The sequence below is a fragment of the Capra hircus genome, chromosome 1 (genome assembly GCF_001704415.2).
Source record: "Capra hircus breed San Clemente chromosome 1, ASM170441v1, whole genome shotgun sequence".
Taxonomy (NCBI): domain Eukaryota; kingdom Metazoa; phylum Chordata; class Mammalia; order Artiodactyla; family Bovidae; genus Capra; species Capra hircus.
The window spans coordinates 127214198-127233644 of record NC_030808.1 but is presented as its reverse complement, the minus strand read 5'-3'; the positions used below and the strand labels follow the sequence as shown (position 1 = coordinate 127233644).

Here is a 19447-nt window from a genome sequence, read left to right as displayed (position 1 = left end):
GTAAAGAGAATTCAGGGCAACTAGCTGTTGAATAACCTACAACAGGAGGATGCTGAATCCACCAAAGAAAGATACCCCACATCCAAAGACAAAGGAGAAGCCTCAGCAAGACAGAAGGAGGGGCACAATCATGATAAAATCAAATCCCAAACCCACTGGGTTGGCAGCTCACAAACTGGAGAATGATAACACCAAAGAAGTTCTCCCACTGTTGTGAAAGTTCTGAGCCCCCACATCAGGCTTCCCAGCCCAGGGGTCTGGCAAAGGGACTGGGAATGCCCAGGGAATCAGACTTTGAAGGCCAGCAGGATTTGATTGCAGGACTTCCACAGGCCTGGGGGAAACAGATTCCACTTTTGGGGGGCACAAACAAATCTTGTGCACACCAGGACCCAAGGGAAAGAAACAGTGACCCCATGGGAGACTGAACCAGACCTACCTGCTGGTGTTGGAGGGTCTCCTGTGGAGGCGTGGGTTGGCAGTGGCTCACTGTGGGGACAGGGGCACTGGCAGCAGCAGTCCTGGAAGGTGCCCCTTGGTGTGAGCCCTCTTGGAGTTCACCATCAGCCCTACCATAGAGCCATAGACTCCACAGCAGGGTCGCCTCAGGCCAAACCACTAACAGGGAGAGTGCGCCACCCCCACCCCATCAGCAGACAACTGGATTAAAGTTTTACTGAGCATGGTCCTGCCCATCAGAGCAAGACTCAGTGTTTTCCACCACCAGTCTTTCTCATCAGGAAGCTTGCACAAGCCTCTTATAGCCTCATTCACCAGAGGGAAGACAGAATAAGCAAGAACAACTACAGTCCCACAACCTGCAGAACAAAACCCACACAATCCGGAAAGTTAATCAAAATGAAAAGGCAGAGGGTTATCTCCCAGATGAAGGAACAAGATAAAACCCCAGAAAAACAGCTAAATGAAGTGGAGATAGGCAGTCTTCCAGAAAAAGAATTCAGAATAATGATAGTGACGTTGATCCAGAATCTCAGAAAAAGAATGGAGAAGATGCAAGAAATGTTTACCAATGAAAAACTAAGGAACAAACAGAGATAAATAATACACTAGAAGAATTAATAGCAGAGGAGCTGAGACAGAAGTTCTGGAAGACAGCATGGTGGAAATCAGTGCCCCAAAATATAGAAAAAATAATGAAAAGAAACAAAGACGGTCTCTGGGACAACATAAAAACATGCCAACATCTGTATTTTAGGGGGCCCAGAAGGAAAAAAGAGAAAGGACCTGAGAAAATAGTTAATAGCTGAAAACTTAACTAAAATGTGAAAGGAAATAGTCAACCAAGTCCAGGAAGCACACAGTGTCCCAGCCATGATAAACCCAAGGAGGAACACATTGAGACACATAGTAATCAAATTGGCACAAATTAAAGACAAAGATAAAGAGAATTCAAGAACCTTTTGAGCTTTGGGGAGGAAGAAATTGCAGAAATCAGGTGACAGGACTAGGGGTGTTTAACTTATAAAAAGGTACATTAAATAGTTAGGTGAGCTGAACTATTTAAGGGAATTATGGCTGCAGGGCTGACTCAGGACAGACTTGAGTGATGCAAGGGTGAAGTGACTACAGTCGTTTAGGAAGGTGATCAGCCCAGGGCTGAGGTCCCAACAAGGGTGAAGCAGACTCTGGAGCTAGGAAGGTGAAAAGCAGGTGGTGGGGCCATAACTTGGCCCCACCAGGTTCTTTGTTGGTCCAGTCAGTGGTGAGACCTGTGGGGCAGCTGAACCCAGAGTGGTGGAGACGGGTCGGCCAACACTTGCCCACCTGCCCTGGGACACCTGTGGATCCTAGATACCTTACTTCAACCTGCCAGGGTGTCTGTATAATCAGAGGAAGAGTTGATAACTAAACAGCAGCAGGATAACTAAATGACTAGGGCAGGGATGGCAGGAGGCAGGGGTTCTGGGGTCACCTGATTCTTCCATGTGGGGAAGCTGTCTTTCCTGGAAAGGGCCTTTATTGACCCAGTTGGCTAGTGCCAGGTCCCATCCCTGGGACCAGCATGGCAAGGACAGGGTCCTGGAGAAGGGTCATGACCACCCCCACCACAGCATGGGGTTGACCTGGGAGAGGAGCCATCTACAGAAGGGAAGGAGAGGTGGTTCTCTGACCCTCCATCAGAATCTCCTGTAAAGGGCAGCATACAGCAGGTTCTGAATGCTAGAGCAGGTGGGAAGAGGCCTGGAAGCAGGTAAATTCTTGTCCCCTGCCCTGGGCCAGAGCCCCCATATGGAGTGAGGAGCTGGAGATGGTGGGCATGGGCTTGGTGCCCTGGAAGAGAGGCACTGACCTGTCTTTGTGAAGTCGCAGTGATTCCCAGGTCATGCCTGGCTGCACACACACAACCTGCTGAGCATGTAGAATAACTAAGGGGCCTGAAACCAAGGCCAGACAAGAAGGAGCTCGCACCCTAGGGGCTAGGGTCATGGTCTGACCCTGACTCTGGACTCGTTATTTCTCTCCTTTCCTCTCTCCCATGGGGGTCTTCAATAGAATAGATAAAAATTAAAAGAAGCAGTTCACTGTTGGATGAAACATCTCTCTTCAGACATGTTCATCAAGTTGGCTGCTGAGCTGAGACTTGTTGATAGATGGTATTTCTTCCGAGCCTCTTCTTGATCACTCTTGTGGTGACTTCCCAGTGTCTCCTCTATATCCGGTTTGTTTCTGCATTATTCCTACACCCATACCCCCAAACCAGCCCCCAGGGTATACAGAGGCACAGTGGCTGAGAAGGACATTTCCCCATATGCTTTCTGCTCCCGTTTTCTTATTTAATATCTTACCACCCTCCTCAACTGGATTGTAAGCTCTGGCAGAAGGACAGCAACTGGAGTCTTTTATTCTCTGTGAAGAATTCCTAGTAGATGCTCAATAAATGTTGGATAGCTGGATGGGAGATGCCTAAATACCAGGCCTGGCAGGTCAACAGGCTTACAGGGCAAGTGACCCCAGGCAAGTCCCTTGACCTGCCTCTGCCTGAGGTTCATGCCTGACTGATGGTTGCTCTTCCTAGGATGAGGTGAGGTATAAGGCTGGAGAAAGCAGCACCAGCCAGTTTGGTTTGAATTCTAGTCACAGCTACAGGGATGTTTGGTAATGAGGCACATGGATCCTTCCTCTGTGCATTGAGGGATGAGGTGGGTGGTGAGACAAGGGAGGGGCCTACATGAAACAGCATCTGATTGTCTTACTCTCATTCTGAGAAGTTTGCTAGTTGCTTTTGCGTGTGAGGGGGCCCAAGGGACTGCTTTAGAGGTCATGTTCTCTGCCATTCTTTGACCTTGAGACATAACTGGCATCTTTTTATACAAGAAGGTTTATGGATGTGAAGACGGGATGAAAGTGATTATAGATGTGATGAACAGGTACAACAGCCATAAATGGGAGAGACTCATCCCCAGGTGGCGTATGAGGTCTTCTATTGGGAAATCACACCACAAAGAAAGCGTGCCCATTGATATCGAGTTAATTATTAATAAAAGGTGTCTCCTATTGTGTCATTGTGTTGGCCACAACGATACAGTGGCCCCAGGGCACTTGTGTCTGTTCGTGGAGCTTTTTACACCTACATGACACCTCGTTATTCTTCCATCTGTTTGACTGCCCGCTGTTCCTTCTGATGCGCCTACAGTTCCTTTTTCTTGCCCAGTGACATATGAGCTGCGTGGGATCAGCAGAGTTCCTACGTGTCCTCAGGGCAGTGGAGGAGCTGGGGAGGCCTGCCAGAAGAAGCCGCATCCTCCAGCCCCAGGATGCTCCCTTACACCTAAGTCTGCCCTTAGGTGTCTTTTTGCCTCTTTTTGCTGTAACCTCACATTATAGAAATGGGGGTGGCAGCTCTCTGGGATCTCTCTTATAATGGCTAATCACATTCATGAGGACTCCACCCTCTTAACTGAATTACTCCCCAAGGCCCCTCCTCCAAATACCATCACACTGGCAGTTAGGATTTTAACATGTGAATTTGGGGGAGCATGAACACTCAGCTTAGGCTTCCCAAATGGTGCAATGAATGGTAAAGAATCTACCTGCCAGCACAGGAGACCCAGGAGATGCAGGTCGGTCCCTGGGCCCAGAAGATCCCTGGAGTGGGTAATGGCAACCCACTCCAATATTCTTGCTGGGAAAATGCGATGGGCAGAGAAGCCTTGTGGGGTACAGTCCATAGGGTCGCAAAGAGTTGGACATGACTGAGCACGTCTGAGCACAGCACAGCAAACACTCGGCTTATAGCAGTTCCAACAGGCCTTATCCCATGTGCTCTCAAATAAACCAGCAAACTGTGAGGACTCTGGGATGCTTAGGGACCCATACCCCTCTGTCCCAGGGTCACTCGTATTATGTCTCCTTAGCTTCAGCTAAGTGGCCCAGATTCAAAGGGAGTGTGCCCACAGGCATGGCCAAGGGGCCAGCACCTGGTACTGCTTAATGAAAGATCAGAATCAAGGACTGAGGGGTGCCACATGGCTGGAAGGGCTGGGTCATTAACATGCTGCCTTAGGACATGTACTTCCCCCCCTTCTTTATTTTATTTTTAAATTAATTTATTTATTTTAATTGGAGGCTAATTATGACGTATACTTTTTATTGTCCTCTTGTTCTGGCACAAATTCTCCCCACCATGGTAAATTACCTTTGAACACTTGAGCTGTGTGTTAGCAGTTCCAGACCTTCCTAACTGTTAGGAAGAGAGTGGGTTTAGGACAAACTGAAGGGCTTCTTTAGTTGGTGAAGGGCCAGCTCTAGCTCTGTGGTTGTTGTTTCATCATAAGTAAGGAATGAAAATATGCTTATTGAAAAAAAAGTATCAATATATCTAGACATGATAGAAATATACATATATTTGTATACATATAGAATGTAGATAGTATGTAACATATGCTTATTGTAAATACATGTCAGTATCTACATATATATATGTATGGATTTATAAAACAATGTAGACAGTCACAGAAAAACAAGTGAAAATACTTCTTTACACCCCATTCTACCCATTCCCCAAAGGCACTTTTGGGGAATGTCCTTGTAGACATTTTCCTGTTCATTTACATAATAAAAATGCCTGTATATTCATATACTTATGGTTAATTTTTTCTTTCCATAAAAAGGATTATGTGAATATCCAGTGACTTGGTTTATTCACAAAAATCAAAGAATCTTTTATTATTTTTCATTCTTTTTAACCTTGACAGAATATTCCACTGTGGGTGTTACATTCTGTTCTGCTGATAAAAGATATTTAGGTCATTTCCCTTTTTTGTGTTATTATATACAGTGCTGCAGTGAATCTCTTTGGCCATATGTCTTGGTGATGGGAATTGATATTTTTGTTGAATAGATTCCAGGAGATAGAATAATAGGGTCATGGATAAAGTACATGTAACATTTTGGTGGTGATTGGCAAATACTCCTTCCTAAAAGTCCTTTCAACTTCCTCTCTCACCTGAAATATAGGGAAATGTAGGTTTCAAACCCAATACTGATATTATTGTTATAATGTGGATTTCTAATCTGATGGGATGGAAGGAATCCTATCCTATTGTTTCATTTGTATTTTTAAAGTATGTATAATATTGAACATTTTTTTGTATGTTTATTGCCCTGAGATTTATTTTTCGATAATTAGCCTGCTCTTATCCTTTTTAATTTTTCAATTTTAGGAGATTTGTGCACTTTAAATATTAAATAGTTTGTTATATATGTTGTAAATATTTTCTTCTTAGTGGATTGCTTATCTTATACCTTTGTTTATAACATGTTTGCCAAAGGAAAACTTTATTTTTTTTTATAATTTTATGTATTTTTTTATTTTTTAAATTTTAAAATCTTTAATTCTTACATGCGTTCCCAAACATGAACCCCCCTCCCACCTCCCTCCCCATAACATCTCTCTGGGTCATCCCCATGCACCAGCTCCAAGCATGCTGTATCCTGCATCAGACATAGACTGGCAATTCAATTCTTACATGATAGTATACATGTTAGAATGTCATTCTCCCAAATCATCCCACCCTCTCCCTCCCTCTGAGTCCAAAAGTCCATTATACACATCTGTGTCTCTTTCCCTGTCTTGCATACAGGGTCGTCATTGCCATCTAGGAAAACTTTAAATATTAGGAAAATTTGTAGAAGTAGTTAGGGAATTTAAGTTGTTTTAGACTGGTGATTGAACCCTGTTTTAGCTATTGTTCAAATGTATGCATTTATATTATATGATGATTAAGAAGAAGTTAAATGATTCATTGTTGTTGTTGTTGTTCAGTTGCCAAGTCATGTTCAACTCTCTGCAACCCTATGAACTGCAGCACGCCAGGCTTCCCTGTCCTTCACTATCTCCCTAAGCTTGCTCAAATTTGAGTCAGTGGCCATCCAACCATCTTATTGTCTGTCATCCTCTTCTCCTCTTGCCCTCAATACCCGGCATCAGGATCTTTTCCAGTGTATCGGCTCTTCACACCAAGTGGCCAGAGTATTGGAGCTTCAGCTTCAGTGTCAGTCCTTCCACTGAATATTCAGGGTTGATTTCCTTTAGGATTGACTGATTTGATCTCATTGCTGTACAAGGGACTCTCAAGAGTCTTCTCCAACACCACAGTTCAAAAACATCAATTCTTCAGCGCTCAGCGTTCTTTATGGTCCAGCTCTCACATCCGTATATGACTACTGGAAAAACCATAGCTTTGACTAGACAGACCTTTGTCGGTAAAGTGGTGTCTCTGCTTTTTAATACGCTGTCTAGGTTGGTCAGCTTTTCTTCTAAGGAACAAGCATCTTCTAATTTCATGGCTGCAGTCACTGTCCACAGTGATTTTGGAGCCCAAGAAGATAAAGTCTCTTGTTGTTTCCATTGTTTCCCCATCTATTTGCCATGAAGTGATGGGACCAGATGCCATGATCTTAGTTTTTTTAATGTTGAGTTTTAAGTTTTTCACTCTCCTCTTTCACCTTCACCAAGAGGCTCATTAGTTCCTGTTCACTTTCTGCCATTAAAATGGTATCATTTGCATGTCTAAGGTTGGTGATATTTCTCCTCACAATCTTGATTCCAGCTTGTGATTCATCCAGCCTGGCATTTCACGTGATGTACTCTGCATATAAGTTAAATAATCAGGGTGACAATATGCATCCTTGATGTACTCCTTTCCCAATTTGGAACCAGTCTGTTGTGCCATGTCCAGTACTAACTGTTGCTTCTTGACCTGCATGCACATTTCTCAGGAGGCAGGTAAGGTGGTCAGATATTTACATCTTTTTAAGAATTTTCCACAGTTTGTGGTGATACACACAGTCAAAGGGTTTAGCATAGTCAGTGAAGCAGAAGTAGATTTTTTTGGAATTCCCTTGCTTTTTCTGTGATCCAGTGGATGTTGGCAATTTGATCTCTGGTTCTCCTGACTTTTCTAATTCCAACTTTTACATCTGAAAGTTCTTAGTTCACATACTGTTTGAAGCGTAGCTTGAAGGATTTTGAGCATAATCTTGCTAGCATGTGAAATGCATGCAATTGTGCGGTAATTTGAACATTTTGGGGCATTGCCTTTCTTTGGGATTGGAATGAAAACTGACATTTTCCAGTCCTGTAGCCACTACTAATTTGCTGACATATTGAGTCAAGTACTTTAACAGCATCATCTTTTAGGATTTGAAATAGTTCAACTGGAATTCCATCACCTCTACTAGCTTTGTTTGTAGTAATGGTTCCTAAGGCTCATTTGACTTCACACTCGGACGTCTGGCTGTAAGTGAGTGCCAGAGTGGTTATCTGGGTCACTAAGAACATTTTTTGTATAGTTCTTCTGTGTATTCTTGCTACCTCTTCATCTCCTCTTAATGATTCATGGGCACACCTATTTTCACATATTCCCTCAGTTGGTGATGGTAAAAATACAACGATTATTATTGTAGGTAGTTCCAAATTGGGAACTGTTTGAAAGATTGAGTACTACTAACCTAGGAGATGGACTTACAGCTGTTTGTAACTAATTGATAAAATGTAAAAACCAGGACTCATTTGGTTGAAAGGAACAGAAGCTCAAGTGAGACTAGCTTAAGTAATAAGCAGACTTTCTTGGCTTACAGAACTGGGACATCGAATGGGCACTTAGGCCGCATCTGGACCCAGGGACCAGAGGGTGGATATCCTCAGATCTTCTTTCCTCTTTCTCTCTGATAATTCTCCTCATTTATTGCTCTGGCCGCTGCAGGCAGAGGCTGTCCATGGAGGGACAAATGACTGGGGCAGCCCTGGGTTTCTGTTCTTAGATATCAGTGTCCAGGAGAAAAGGAGTCCCCTCTTCTTGTCTGTATTGTACTTGACATTGTGACTGGCAGTTCGGCTGAACCACATGGCAGGGAAGGAGTGGTTCCCCAACAGAAAGAGGGGTGCTGTCTGGACAAGCATAATAGATGGAGTGTCCATCCATAACATCCAGAAGATGGGGGTGGAGGAGAACCTGGCCTTGGGACAGATGGGTGAGATTGAGATGTCTTCCCTCCAGCACATACACCTTGGGCAGTTGCCTCAGCCTTGCCTTGGGTCTGTGGCTCTCTTCACTGTAAAATAGTCTCTTGAGAATTAATGAGCAGATACCCATGCTTGGGCTCAGGGGGCCCCAGAGTGCAAGGCAGATGGTATTAAATGAGATATGACAGACATATGTCTAGCACTTCATAGGCACTCAGTAGATAATGGCTTTCCACCTTAGTATTTACCAGAATTCAAAGGGTGTTCAGAACGAAGTAATCAGATTGCATGAAGTTAGTAAGTTCTTCCTTCACCACTGTGGGTGAGGCCCCCTCTCTCTGGGTGGCCCATCTGGTGTTGCATAGATAATTATTGACAAGGGGAGGAGGAGGGTGTTGAGAAAGAGGCAGGGCTTGGAGGGGACTCAAGACTTCCCTGGTAGTCCAGTGGTTAAGAATCCATCTTCCAGTGCAGGAGACATGGGTTCGATCCCTGATCAGGGAACTAAGATCCCAAAACTAGAGAGTCTGCACACTGCTATGAAGAGCCCATGTGCTACAACTAAGCCACAGTACAGCCAAATAACTAAGTATTTTTTAAAAGATATTTATATATAATTATGGGCTTCCCAGGTGGCTCAGTGGGTAAAGAACCTGCCTGCAGTGCAGGAGACACCGGAGATAGGGGTTCAATTCCTAAAAGTCGGGAAGATCCCCTGGAGGAGGGCACAGCAACCCCCTCCAGTATTCTTGCCTGGAGAATCCCATGGACAGAGAAGCCTGGCGGGCTACAGTCCCTAGGTTGCAAAGAGTTGGACATGACTAAATGAGCACAGCACACATATATAACTATGCCTGATTTGTGTTGTACGGCAGAAAATGGCACAACATTGTCAAGCAGTTTTCCTTCAATTAAAAAATAAATTAAAAAAAAATTTTTTAAGAGTTCTTGAATGGGAAGCTGACATTTTGCTATTGATGCATTGAAGTCCAGCCTAATTCTGAGAGAGAGGTGAATTCCGGTGAAAATCTAGCTGCCCTCTGGGGTCCTCTAGCTGGCTTATGCCCTCCATGACCGCATGTTTCCTGACCTACTTTGCTTTCCCTGCAGTCCACCTGATCCCAGTGCTGGCAACCAAGAATGGAGTGACCAGCAAGAATCGAAAAAGAATCATGCCTGACCCAGCAACGGAGCCCCCCGTGATGGACCCGGTATATGAAGCCCTTTTGTACTGCAACATTCCAGGTGTGGCTGAGCGCAGCATGGAAGGTAGGCCGGCTGTGCAGCCCAACATGGTAGCATCTTCACACAGCATCTAAGGAGCTAGACAGCCGGGCCTCCAATCCTACAGTCGCCACTGGGCTGTGCCCTTGAATGAGTTCCCAGGTCTTAGTTTCCTCATCTGTAAAATGGGCATAACAAGCCATCCCTACTCACAGACAGGGCTGCTAGGATGAGTAAGTAACTGCTTTGAGCAGCATGAGGTGCATAAGAAGGCCTCCACCGTCGTTTGCCGTCATCCTGATTTTCAGTGAGAATGAGCAGAAAGGTGGCCTTGAGGGGTTCTAGGCGGTCACCCTCAGCTCAACTCTTTCCCAGGTGGGCTCTCTCAGGGCTTAGGATTCCCACATCATACCCCGCTGGTGTCCGGCATTAAAGGTGTAGGAAAATATGGTTTCTCTGTTGACTTCTGCTTTTCTGAAAGTAAGTCAAAGAAGATGTTGAGTATTTCTCTCTTTCTGCCCAGTCTTGCTTCACAAGAGAAAGATTTAAAGCAGAAGTCATGGTTTCCAGTACTTCCATGGGCCTCCCCCTGGTCTGTGGATGTGAGTGAGGCTATCTGAGCAGTCTTGCCCCCACTTCACTGACCTCCAGCCCGCAGCCACACCCTAAAGTCTCCCTGTGAGTGCTGGGACTCTGGGGCATAGGCAGCCGTCTTACATTCCTCTGCCCTTCCTTGTGAGGGAGTCAGCAGGTCACCCTCGCTCCAACCCAGCAAGGCACCCTGCCACAAGGGTCACCCCTCCCGGCCTCTGCAAGCTGAAAGGATAGACCGTTCCTGAGTGACAACCAGGCAACGTGCTTTTCTCACGCAGGCCATGCTCCGCATCATTTTAAGCTGGTCTCTGTGCACGTGTTCATTCGACACGGGGACAGGTACCCACTGTACGCCATTCCCAAAACGAAGCGCCCGGAAATTGACTGCACTCTGGTGGCTAACAGGTAAATTGCACTTTTCTTAAAAGTCATTGAAAAGAATCTCTTTTCAGATCAAAAGAGTGACTGGAAAACTATTCAAAACAGGATGACAGGATGGGGGAGTGGCCTGCGCACATCCAGTGAGTACTGTTTGCCAGGATTTGGATCTTCAGAACGATCCTGCAGGTTAATCCCATTTCACGGTTGAGAGGACAGAGGCCCAGAGAGGTGAGGACACCTGTCTGAGGCCACGCAGCAGATAAACTGAGATTTGAGCCCTGGCCAGTCTGCTATCTACAGTCTCCCTCCCTGCTGTTGTTTAGTTTAAGAAACAGTTGAGACACTCCCTGCACTGGGCCAGGAGTCCTCAGACCCTGGTGTGGCTGTTCCACTCAGGGCTGCAGGTATGTCCCTTACTCTCTCTGGGTCTCAGCCTTCTGTTTCTGAAATGGGGATGATGATGCTGACCATGCAGAGCTGGGGTGAGGAGTAATGGGATGAGAAGGCTGAATATCACCAGCTGCAAAGTCATTTACAGGAAGAGCATTACGTCAGGCTTTCCATTCTTCCCAGGAAGAGAGACGACCTGCTCTTGGGTGACAGCCTTTAGGATGAAAAATACTTGAAAAGACAGTAGAATTGTGCATGTGGAAATGGCATGGCTCTAAAGTGAGAGCCACAGTGAGCAGTAAAGCGGTGGGCCAGGCCTCAGCAGGTGTGTTGGGGTCTCCTTATCTCCCAGGCAGAGTTTAATGAATGAAGGGAGGAGACGGGGAAGTACTCCGTGGGGAAGGTGTTATGGTGATGGAATGCTGTGGGTACCAGCCTGGTGGAACCATTGCCCCCCAGCAGCCAGGGCTGTCCATTCACAGTGGATTGCAGTATGAACCCAGGAGTTCCAGGCTAACCCTTTGCATCTCAGCCTTCTTATTGTCTAATATCACAGGGAAGAGGAAGTGAACCATTTTATGTAAAAACATAATGAAATACCACATGGCTCTAGGCTTTCATTTCCTGCTGGAGGTCACAAAGCTCGAAGCCTAGGAATTTGTGTCTTCTCCTCTGTGTTCAACAAGCCTGGATGCATGTCCTCATGTCCCACAGCCTGGAAAACCTCCTGGGTGGAGTCCAGCCCGTGTGCAGTCAATGGCTTTCTTCCTCATCTCTAGGCCTCTGTGCAGCCTTTCCGCTGGGACCCTCTGCCCCTGCCCACCACTGCCTGCTGGCTCTTCACCCTTCAGGCCTTTGCACCTGTGGTTCGGCTTGCTGGTCCCCTCCTATAGCTCCTCCAAGACCCTCTGAGATGGCACACCTTCTAGGAAACCTCTCCCACTGCGTTAGGAGAGCTTCTCTGCTTGTATCAGGCACCAGCACTGTCTCACTCAACCTGAAAAGAGGGATGTACAGGAAGGGCCTCAGAACAAAATATTTAATGACCAGACCTTAACTATCCTTACGTTTAGGGGAGGGATAGAGGCCACTTGCTGTGCTGGGTGTTAACCCTTTAGTTACTGGGCTGGAGCATCCAGGGTGATGGGAGGGTGGCTGGGGAAGTGGCTTCTCTCCTTCGGCACAGCAGAGGTTCAGTGTGTTAACAGCTGACTCAGTCTTGTCATTGTACAGGACTTTGAACAACCCAGGGACAGATGGACCACTGGGCCTCTGAGCTGGCTGGACCCAGATCAGCCTCACAGGGTTTGTGGGAGGTACCCTGCTCCAGTGGGCAGCTCTTAGCTTCTGCTCGCCTTTCTCTGACTGGGCTTCAGAATCACAGGTGGGACAATGGGTCTGCCCCCAGGCCAGTCAGCTGATGCTGGAAGGCCCCTGGGCACCCTGAGGGCTCTGGGGACCACCTGGCTGTTCCCAGGGAAGGAGTCCATTTGGCAGGGCCACTGGGCAGCAGGCTAGCCTCCTCCCTACCAGCAGGCTCTCCTCCCAGCGTCCTTGTTTCTGCCCTCCCACACCACTGGCTCTGCAGGGCATTGGGCCTTACTCCTTTTATATCACTGGTGCCCAGCCCGAGCGTGGTTGTTGGACTGGGTTGGTTGCAGAATGAATTCAGGAGCCCAGTAAGAATCACAGGTCATCATTGCCTCTCATGCGTCTATCATAGTAGATTTGAGCCTCAGCTGTGAAATCCTGGTGAGGTCTAACTGTGATGATGCAGAAAAGCACAGAACCTGATCACCAATGAGAATTTGAGCAATGGTGTTTCATTCACTGCAGCAGCCTGGAGTCTCCCAGGCCTGGCCTTTTCTCCTCTCCGAGTGGTTATGGTCACAAGGCCAGGTCAGGCCCCAGGGCCCCTCGTTCTGCCAAGGCGATGGCAGGACCCGTGACGAGGCCACTTCTGTGGCTGCCACCTAAGCGGCGCAGTTCCCAGGAGCCAGCTGCCCCAGCCACTTCTGCGTCATTTCCTTTGGTCTTGACTTTTTGGCCTAGTTCTACTATTTCAGTCCACATTCTGTATTTTTAGGAGCTACTCTCAGTCTTTTCTAGGGAGTGGATAGAACGTGTGCTGTGTGTATGCTTAGTCGCTCAGTCGTGTCCGATTCTGGGCGACCCTATGGACTGTAGCCCACCGGGCTTCTCTGTCTGTGGGGTTTTCCAGGCAAGAATACTGGAGTGGGTTGCCGTTTCCTTCTCCAAGGGATCTTCCTGACCCAGGGATTGAACCTGCATCTCTCTCTTGTGTCCCGAACATTGCAGGCAGGCCCTTTACCCACTGAGCCATCAAGGAAGGTCTATTTTAGCCCACATTCTGTATTTTTAGGAGCTACTTTCAATCTTTTCTAGAAAGTGGATATAATATACATGTTTAATTAATTAATGGCATTTAATGAATTCCATCTTTTATAACAATAAATGTTGATGGTGATTGCAGCCATGAAATTAAAAGACGCTTACTCCTTGGAAGTAAAGTTATGACCAACCTAGATAGCATATTGAAAAGCAGAGATATTACTTTGCCGACTAAGGTCCATCTAGTCAAGGCTATGGTTTTTCCTGTGGTCATGTATGGATGTGAGAGTTGGACTGTGAAGAAAGCTGAGCGCCGAAGAATTGATGCTTTTGAACTGTGGTGTTGGAGAAGACTCTTGAGAGTCCCTTGGACTGCAAGGAGATCCAACCAGTCCATTCTGAAGGAGATCAGCCCTGGGATTTCTTTGGAAGGAATGATGCTAAAGCTGAAACTCCAGTACTTTGGCCACCTCATGTGAAGAGTTGACTCATTGGAAAAGACTCTGATGCTGGGAGAGATTGGGGGCAGGAGGAGAAGGGGATGACCGAGGATGAGATGGCTGGATGGCATCACTGACTCGATGGACGTGAGTCTGAGTGAACTCCGGGAGATGGTGATGGACAGGGAGGCCTGGCGTGCTGCGATTCATGGGGTCGCAAAGAGTCGGACATGACTGAGCGACTGAACTGAACTGTCATTATAAACACACGTTTAGCGTAAGAGTGAGGAGTTGTTCCAGCAAAGGGGACCCACCTGGGACTCTTCGTCCCCTGGGACTGTGGATCTGGGTCACCAGCTGGGCCTGCTGCGTTCCCAGGTGCCAGTTCATCTTCACGAATTATTAATTTTATAGCCTCCTCTGAGGCAGAGCATTCTGAAGTGCTCCCATTACTCCCATCTGGTGAAGGAGACTTCTGGGCTGGCAGGTGGGGGTGCACCGAGCTGAAACAGCAGGGGCCAGACACCCTGATGTTTCCCTTTACAAGGACACCTCCCCTGACTCTCAGAGTCTTTATAGTGGAAGCTGCCTCTTCATGAGTAGTTGTGGGGCTCAGGAACATTGTCCTGCAGTGAGGTGGAGATCGATTCCAGAGTTCAGCATGTGGACGGTAGCTGAAGCTTTGGGCTTGAATGGTATCACACACAGAGGCTGTGGGGTGAGGAACGGGCCAAAACCAGAGCCCTGAGAGCACCAGCCAATTATAGCACAGAGAGAAAGAAGGGTCCCTGAAGGAGATAGAGGAGTTGCAAACAGGAAGAAGGCAGGAGAGTGATGTTATAGGAGCTGAGGAAGGAGTTTCAGGAAGGAGTGGGGAGGGTAATCCCATCAAATAGAGCAAAAAGGGCCAGAAAAGCAAAGACTGGGAAAAGTATATTGTTTATCTTTTTAGCATTTTACTTTATTAATAATATTAATATTTATTAATAATATAATAAATTCTTTAATTGGCATAAACTGTAAAAATCTGTGGCATGAACTTGTTCTGGTTTCCAGCCATGCAAGCTTTTTTGAATTGCTTTTTTGAATAACAGTGTCGCTGGTCTTATACTTCTCTCTGCTTGTCATACTAGTGTTTGCAGAACTCAGTAATTGCTCAAATGATGGCTAAAGCACAATACATTTTCTTATATATGTGTGGTTTAGCCTCAGGGCTTCTGTCTAGAGCTTTGTGTAATAGGCGTGAAAATGTATATAAAATGTAATTAAGAACTCTGAAGCAAATAATTTGAAGGCTTAAGATGGTAGCACTGCTGGCTGTTTCTATTTTCAGTGTGAAAGTAGATTTCCAATGAAAATACAATAACATGGGCATTTCCTGAAGAAAAATTCATCATCACAGATACAGTCATTTCTGTGCATGCTGTTATAATAAAGAGAACCAAGGAGAATTCTCCAATGGGCCAGCGGTTAGGACTCAGTGCTTTCACTGCCATGGGCCCAGATTTGGTCCCTGGTCAGATAACTAAGATCCTGCAAGCTGTGTAGCATGGCCAAAAAATAAAAATACAGGAAGCCCTCTACATATGAACCTTTAAGTTTCGAATTTTTGAAGACGTGAACATGTGTTCGCATGTCCAGTCGTGTAAGTTAGTTCACATGTCTGCTATACATTGTCATGTGTGTGCAACCTGTACAAGTGGTTGTGCTTTTGTGTACTTTATAGTATTATATAGAGTACAGTAGTACAGTAGCTTTATTTCAAGCCCAGGATGTCTGGAATCAAGAGTAAAAGCAGTGGTGATGTAGCTGGTACTATCTTACTTTTCAAGGTACTGTATAGTAAGATTAAAACTCTTTATTTTTTGCATTTGTTTTTATGTATTATTTGTGTGAAAAGTATTATAAACCTATTAAAGTACATACTATATAGCTGATTGTGTTAGTTGACTTCTTAGGCTAACTTTGTTGGGCTTATGAATGTGCTGTCAGAATAGAACTCATTCGTATGTAGGGGACTTACTGTAAAAAATAAAAAGGGGAGCCAGGAATGCCTTGCCTTAAATAACAGCAGTTTATCTCTTGCATGAAGGTCTGAGATGAGTATTCCAGGTTGTATAATTTTACTTTACCTGATCATTCAGGGCCCCAGGTTCCTTCCAAGTTGTTGCTCCCAACCATGCCCTAGGGATGTGTACTTGACTGAACCTGGATTGCTGCCCTAGGGATCGTGGCCAGAGGGAAGGGAGAGAGTGTGAAGGGGGCACACCCATGATCTGAAAGCCTAAACACAGATTGGCATACATCCTTCCATTCCACTTGCAAATACTTAGTCATGTGACTCTACTTACCACTAGGATCTCAAAAATGGGATCTAACCAAGTTCCCAAGAAGCAGAGAATAGTTTTTAGTATCTAACTGTTAAAGAAAAACCAGAGCTGAAGAACAGATAAAGCAGTAAAAACAGGTCTTATTGAGGAGTTAATACAATAGGGATAGAACTGAGCTCAGTTCCAGATAGAGCATAGACAAGGGGGGCTTTTTAGCCAAGGAGCAGGGTGGGGGTCGGGGGTTCCAGTTAACTGGCTCCACAGGATTCCTGATGAAAGCAGAGCAGGGTGACCAGATACCACTGGGGTTGAGGAATTTGATCAGGTGTCAGGTGATCAGATACCAAGAGTGGGAGATTCTGGGCTTCCCTAGTGGTCCAGTGGTAAAGAATCCACCTGCCGATACAGGAGACATGGGTTTGATCCCTGATCAGGGAACTAAGATCCCACATGCCTCGGGGCAACTAAGCCCATGAACCACAACTATTGAGCCTGTGTAGCTGGAGCCTGCGCTCTGCAACGAGAGAAGTCACGTTAAAGAGAAGCCCTCACGCTGGAACTAGAGAAAAGCCTGCATAGCAACAAAGACCCAGCACAGCGAAAAAAAAAAGAGTGTGAGATTCTGGCTAAACTGGCTTTAGCAGGATTTTTGCTACACATGGGCAATGCAAAGACAGGTATAAATCCAAAGATCAAGGCCTGGTTGGGAAGAGGGTTCAGAGGAGACTAAAATTTGACCAAAGAGAATCTGTCTTATAAATAAGGCTCACTTACAACTGCCTTTATTTTTAATATTTCCATCAAAATCTGGATATTTTAATAAACTATGGGAACTTTCTATATTCGTTGCTACAGATTATAGAAGGCTTGGACTTTTCCTGAAGTGTCAGTGTGGGGCACTTCCCAGTTGAATTCATTTACATGTGTTTTTGAGGTATCTAATGTGTGCTAGGGACCCTCTCACTCCAGGGATGGAGCAGTATATGAGCTGATCTTGAGAGGCTGTGGGGTGGCCTCAGCTGTGATGGCTTGAAGCAGGAATCTCAGTTCCCCTACCAGGGTTTGAACCTAGGCTGCTGCTGTTGTCTGCTTTGAAGGAAAAATTCAGCGAAGAGATGAAAAGTAGTGAGACAGCTAAAATGTTTATTAAGAGAGAATATATGTGCAGAGGAAGCACGGGCTGGCTCAGAGAGAGAGACAGAGTCCTGTGCTTTTGGAGGCAGTTCTTCTGGGTTTCCTCTGGCTAGTCATCTTGCTTTGTCTGGCTTTAAGTCATAATTGGTCTGGCTAAAGGCCCCCCCCGTGTGTGCACATCCATCTTTTAGCCAGGATAGATTGCAGTGCACAGGTCTCAGGGAAGTTGACAGAACATATTATGGTCTAGCACCTCCTCTCCTAAGGATCCTTTCTTTGCATGCATAGTTTGGGGGTCTCTGACCTCAAGAAAGAGAAATATGTGGTCTCTTTATCTTTTATCCAAGCAGGACTCCACTTCCTCTTGCTCTTGCCATTATCTTTGTCTTGAAATATCTGTCCTCAGGAGACAGATTCCAGCTGTTCAGTCTGGGGCCCATATACCTCCTGCCTCAGGACCCGATCAGTCAGATCCAGGACAGGCCCAAGGACTCAGGTTACCTGGTCCTCTTCCTGATTAAAAGACTCAGTCTTTTGTTATATTATCCATAAGTGAAATTTTTCTTTCATGAATTGTCATTTTTCCATATCAAAAACAGGTTTTCATGAATACATTTAGATATTAATGCATCATTAAGCAATCAGATTCCCTGAAAACTTGGGACCTCCCAGCAAACACTTTCAGTGGGGAAATTTCATTTCTAAAATTGGTAGCAAAGCTTTCTTGGTTCCTCAAACATCACCAACCTGAAATAATGGCCTGGAGCAAAATATTTGACTCCTGTTGATAGATAGCCTTTGTTTATGTGGATTCGTTTCGGCAGCCTCATTATCAGTCTGGACATTTTATTTCCCAGTTTGCAAATATATATGTGTTTCAGCCTCAGGGAAAATAACATCCTCTGTTTTTATGGAAAGCCATAATGTCTTGTAGCAATACAGGGTGATTTATTAGACTATATACTGTATGTCAGGATTAGCATTCTCTAAAACATATTTTTGTAATGGGTTTTTTTTTTTAGCTTTATGTTTTCGAAAGATAATAAACCCATTTTGGCAGCCATTGTAAAAGCATTGCCAAAGTTAATTAGGTTTTCAGACAGCAGGGGTCTGCCATTAAACAATTTATCTTTGCTTCTTTTCATGCTGCTTTAGTTTAGTTGGGAACTACTCTATCTGTCCACCTCTGTTCAGCTGGACAATGTATAAACAGTCAAAGGCCGTTTCATTATTCAAGGGAAAGGTGTGTATACTCATAGGTCATCTCATTATTCAGAGAAAATGTATGTATATATTCATAGATCATTTCATTATTCAGGGAAATTGTGTATTTGTGATGAGACTGCTAAATCTTGATTTACCACACGTGACTTCATGGCAGAAATATAAATAATATCATAAACTTCATAAGATCTCATAAATAACCTGTTTTTTTTCCCACTCATTATCACCCCACATGCAGTGAGATACCATATGTGCAAAGTGCATAGTGAGCTGTAGAGATATGGGTTATCCTGATCAGTTAATTTTCTTCACAAGAGATTTTCCAGAGGTCACGTAAGTTAAGGATTAAAGGTTACCCCAGTGAAAGTTGGGTTGCCTTTTCTAGGAGGAAGAGGGAGCATGTGGAAAGTCTTGGAAGCGTGCAAGAACAAGTGTGGGGTACAGAAGGCAGATGCTATGTATGGCCAGAGAACAGCACTGGGGAGCCCTGGGCCTGAGTCAGGCAGGGCCGGAGTAGGCTAATGGCCACATGAGGCTCCTTGGAAAGGAGGTGCTGTGGGGAGCGGCGACAGGGCTGCCTCCTGTGTTGACCTCACTGTCTGTGAAGAAGGCAAGATTAGGCTGCAGGAAGGTCAAGGAGGAGCCCACACCATCTAGACAAAAGCTCCCTGAGCCAAAACCTATTCAGGGATGCAGGGATAGGAGAGGGGAGCAGAGCAGCCCAGGAGGGCACATGGGCAAGGGCAGGGGAGGGAGAAATCGAGGACGACGGCCAACCGAGGCTTGGCTGCCTGGTAAGGTCGGTGGCCTCCTGGAGGGGGAGACAGGAGTGGTACGGGCTGGGGAACAGAATGCGTGAGGTCAGCGCTAACCCCCACAGGGCTTGAGAA

The 19447-nt window shown here is 45.7% G+C and overlaps 1 protein-coding gene across 2 annotated transcripts in view; it reads left to right on the top strand.

Moving 5' to 3' along the window:
• PXYLP1 (2-phosphoxylose phosphatase 1) overlaps positions 1–19447 on the top strand; it is an 88594-nt gene that overhangs the window by 61532 nt on the left and 7615 nt on the right. For both annotated transcript variants that reach the window (XM_018049770.1, XM_013966023.2), the window contains 2 exons: positions 9599–9757; positions 10585–10711. In XM_018049770.1, coding sequence (XP_017905259.1) covers positions 9599–9757; positions 10585–10711 — 286 coding nt within the window. The remainder of the gene's footprint in view (positions 1–9598; positions 9758–10584; positions 10712–19447) is intronic.